Here is a 587-nt window from a genome sequence, read left to right as displayed (position 1 = left end):
CCAGGGCCGGGGCTGGCTGACAGCCGTGACTCCCCTGCCTAGCTTCCTGGTGTCCGTGCTGTATTCCAAGGCCAAGCTGGCCTCGGCCTGCGGCGGCATCATCTACTTCCTGAGCTACGTGCCCTACATGTACGTGGCGATCCGGGAGGAGGTGGCGCACGACAAGATCACTGCCTTCGAGAAGTGCATCGCGGTGAGGGTCCTGGGCGGGTCCGGGGGCAGGGGGGTCTGGCCTCCGTCCGGCACTGACTCGGACGTCCCCTCAGTCCCTCATGTCCACCACCGCCTTCGGCCTGGGCTCCAAGTACTTCGCCCTGTACGAGGTGGCGGGCGTGGGCATCCAGTGGCACACGTTCAGCCAGTCGCCCGTGGAGGGAGACGACTTCAACCTGCTGCTGGCCGTCACCATGCTGGTGGTGGACGCTGTGGTCTACGGCGTGCTCACCTGGTACATCGAGGCCGTGCACCCAGGTACCACCGACCCTGGGGAGGGGTGGGAATGGGGGTGGGCGGCGGCTCCCTGGAGGGGGCGTGGCCCCTGGCCCCTGGCCGGCAGCCTCCCCTCCTCTTCCCGCCCCCAGGCATGT

At 68.3% G+C, this 587-nt stretch overlaps 1 protein-coding gene across 1 annotated transcript in view; it reads left to right on the top strand.

The window, feature by feature from the left end:
- The window catches only part of ABCA2 (ATP binding cassette subfamily A member 2), a 35155-nt gene that overhangs the window by 24378 nt on the left and 10190 nt on the right, over window positions 1–587 (top strand). The window contains exons 10-11 of the mRNA XM_015572339.1: window positions 5–193; window positions 267–493. Coding sequence (XP_015427825.1) covers window positions 5–193; window positions 267–493 — 416 coding nt within the window. The remainder of the gene's footprint in view (window positions 1–4; window positions 194–266; window positions 494–587) is intronic.

Source organism: Myotis davidii, unplaced genomic scaffold (assembly GCF_000327345.1).
Source record: "Myotis davidii unplaced genomic scaffold, ASM32734v1 scaffold609, whole genome shotgun sequence".
Lineage (NCBI taxonomy): Eukaryota > Metazoa > Chordata > Mammalia > Chiroptera > Vespertilionidae > Myotis > Myotis davidii.
This window is presented reverse-complemented; position numbering and strand designations above follow the sequence as displayed.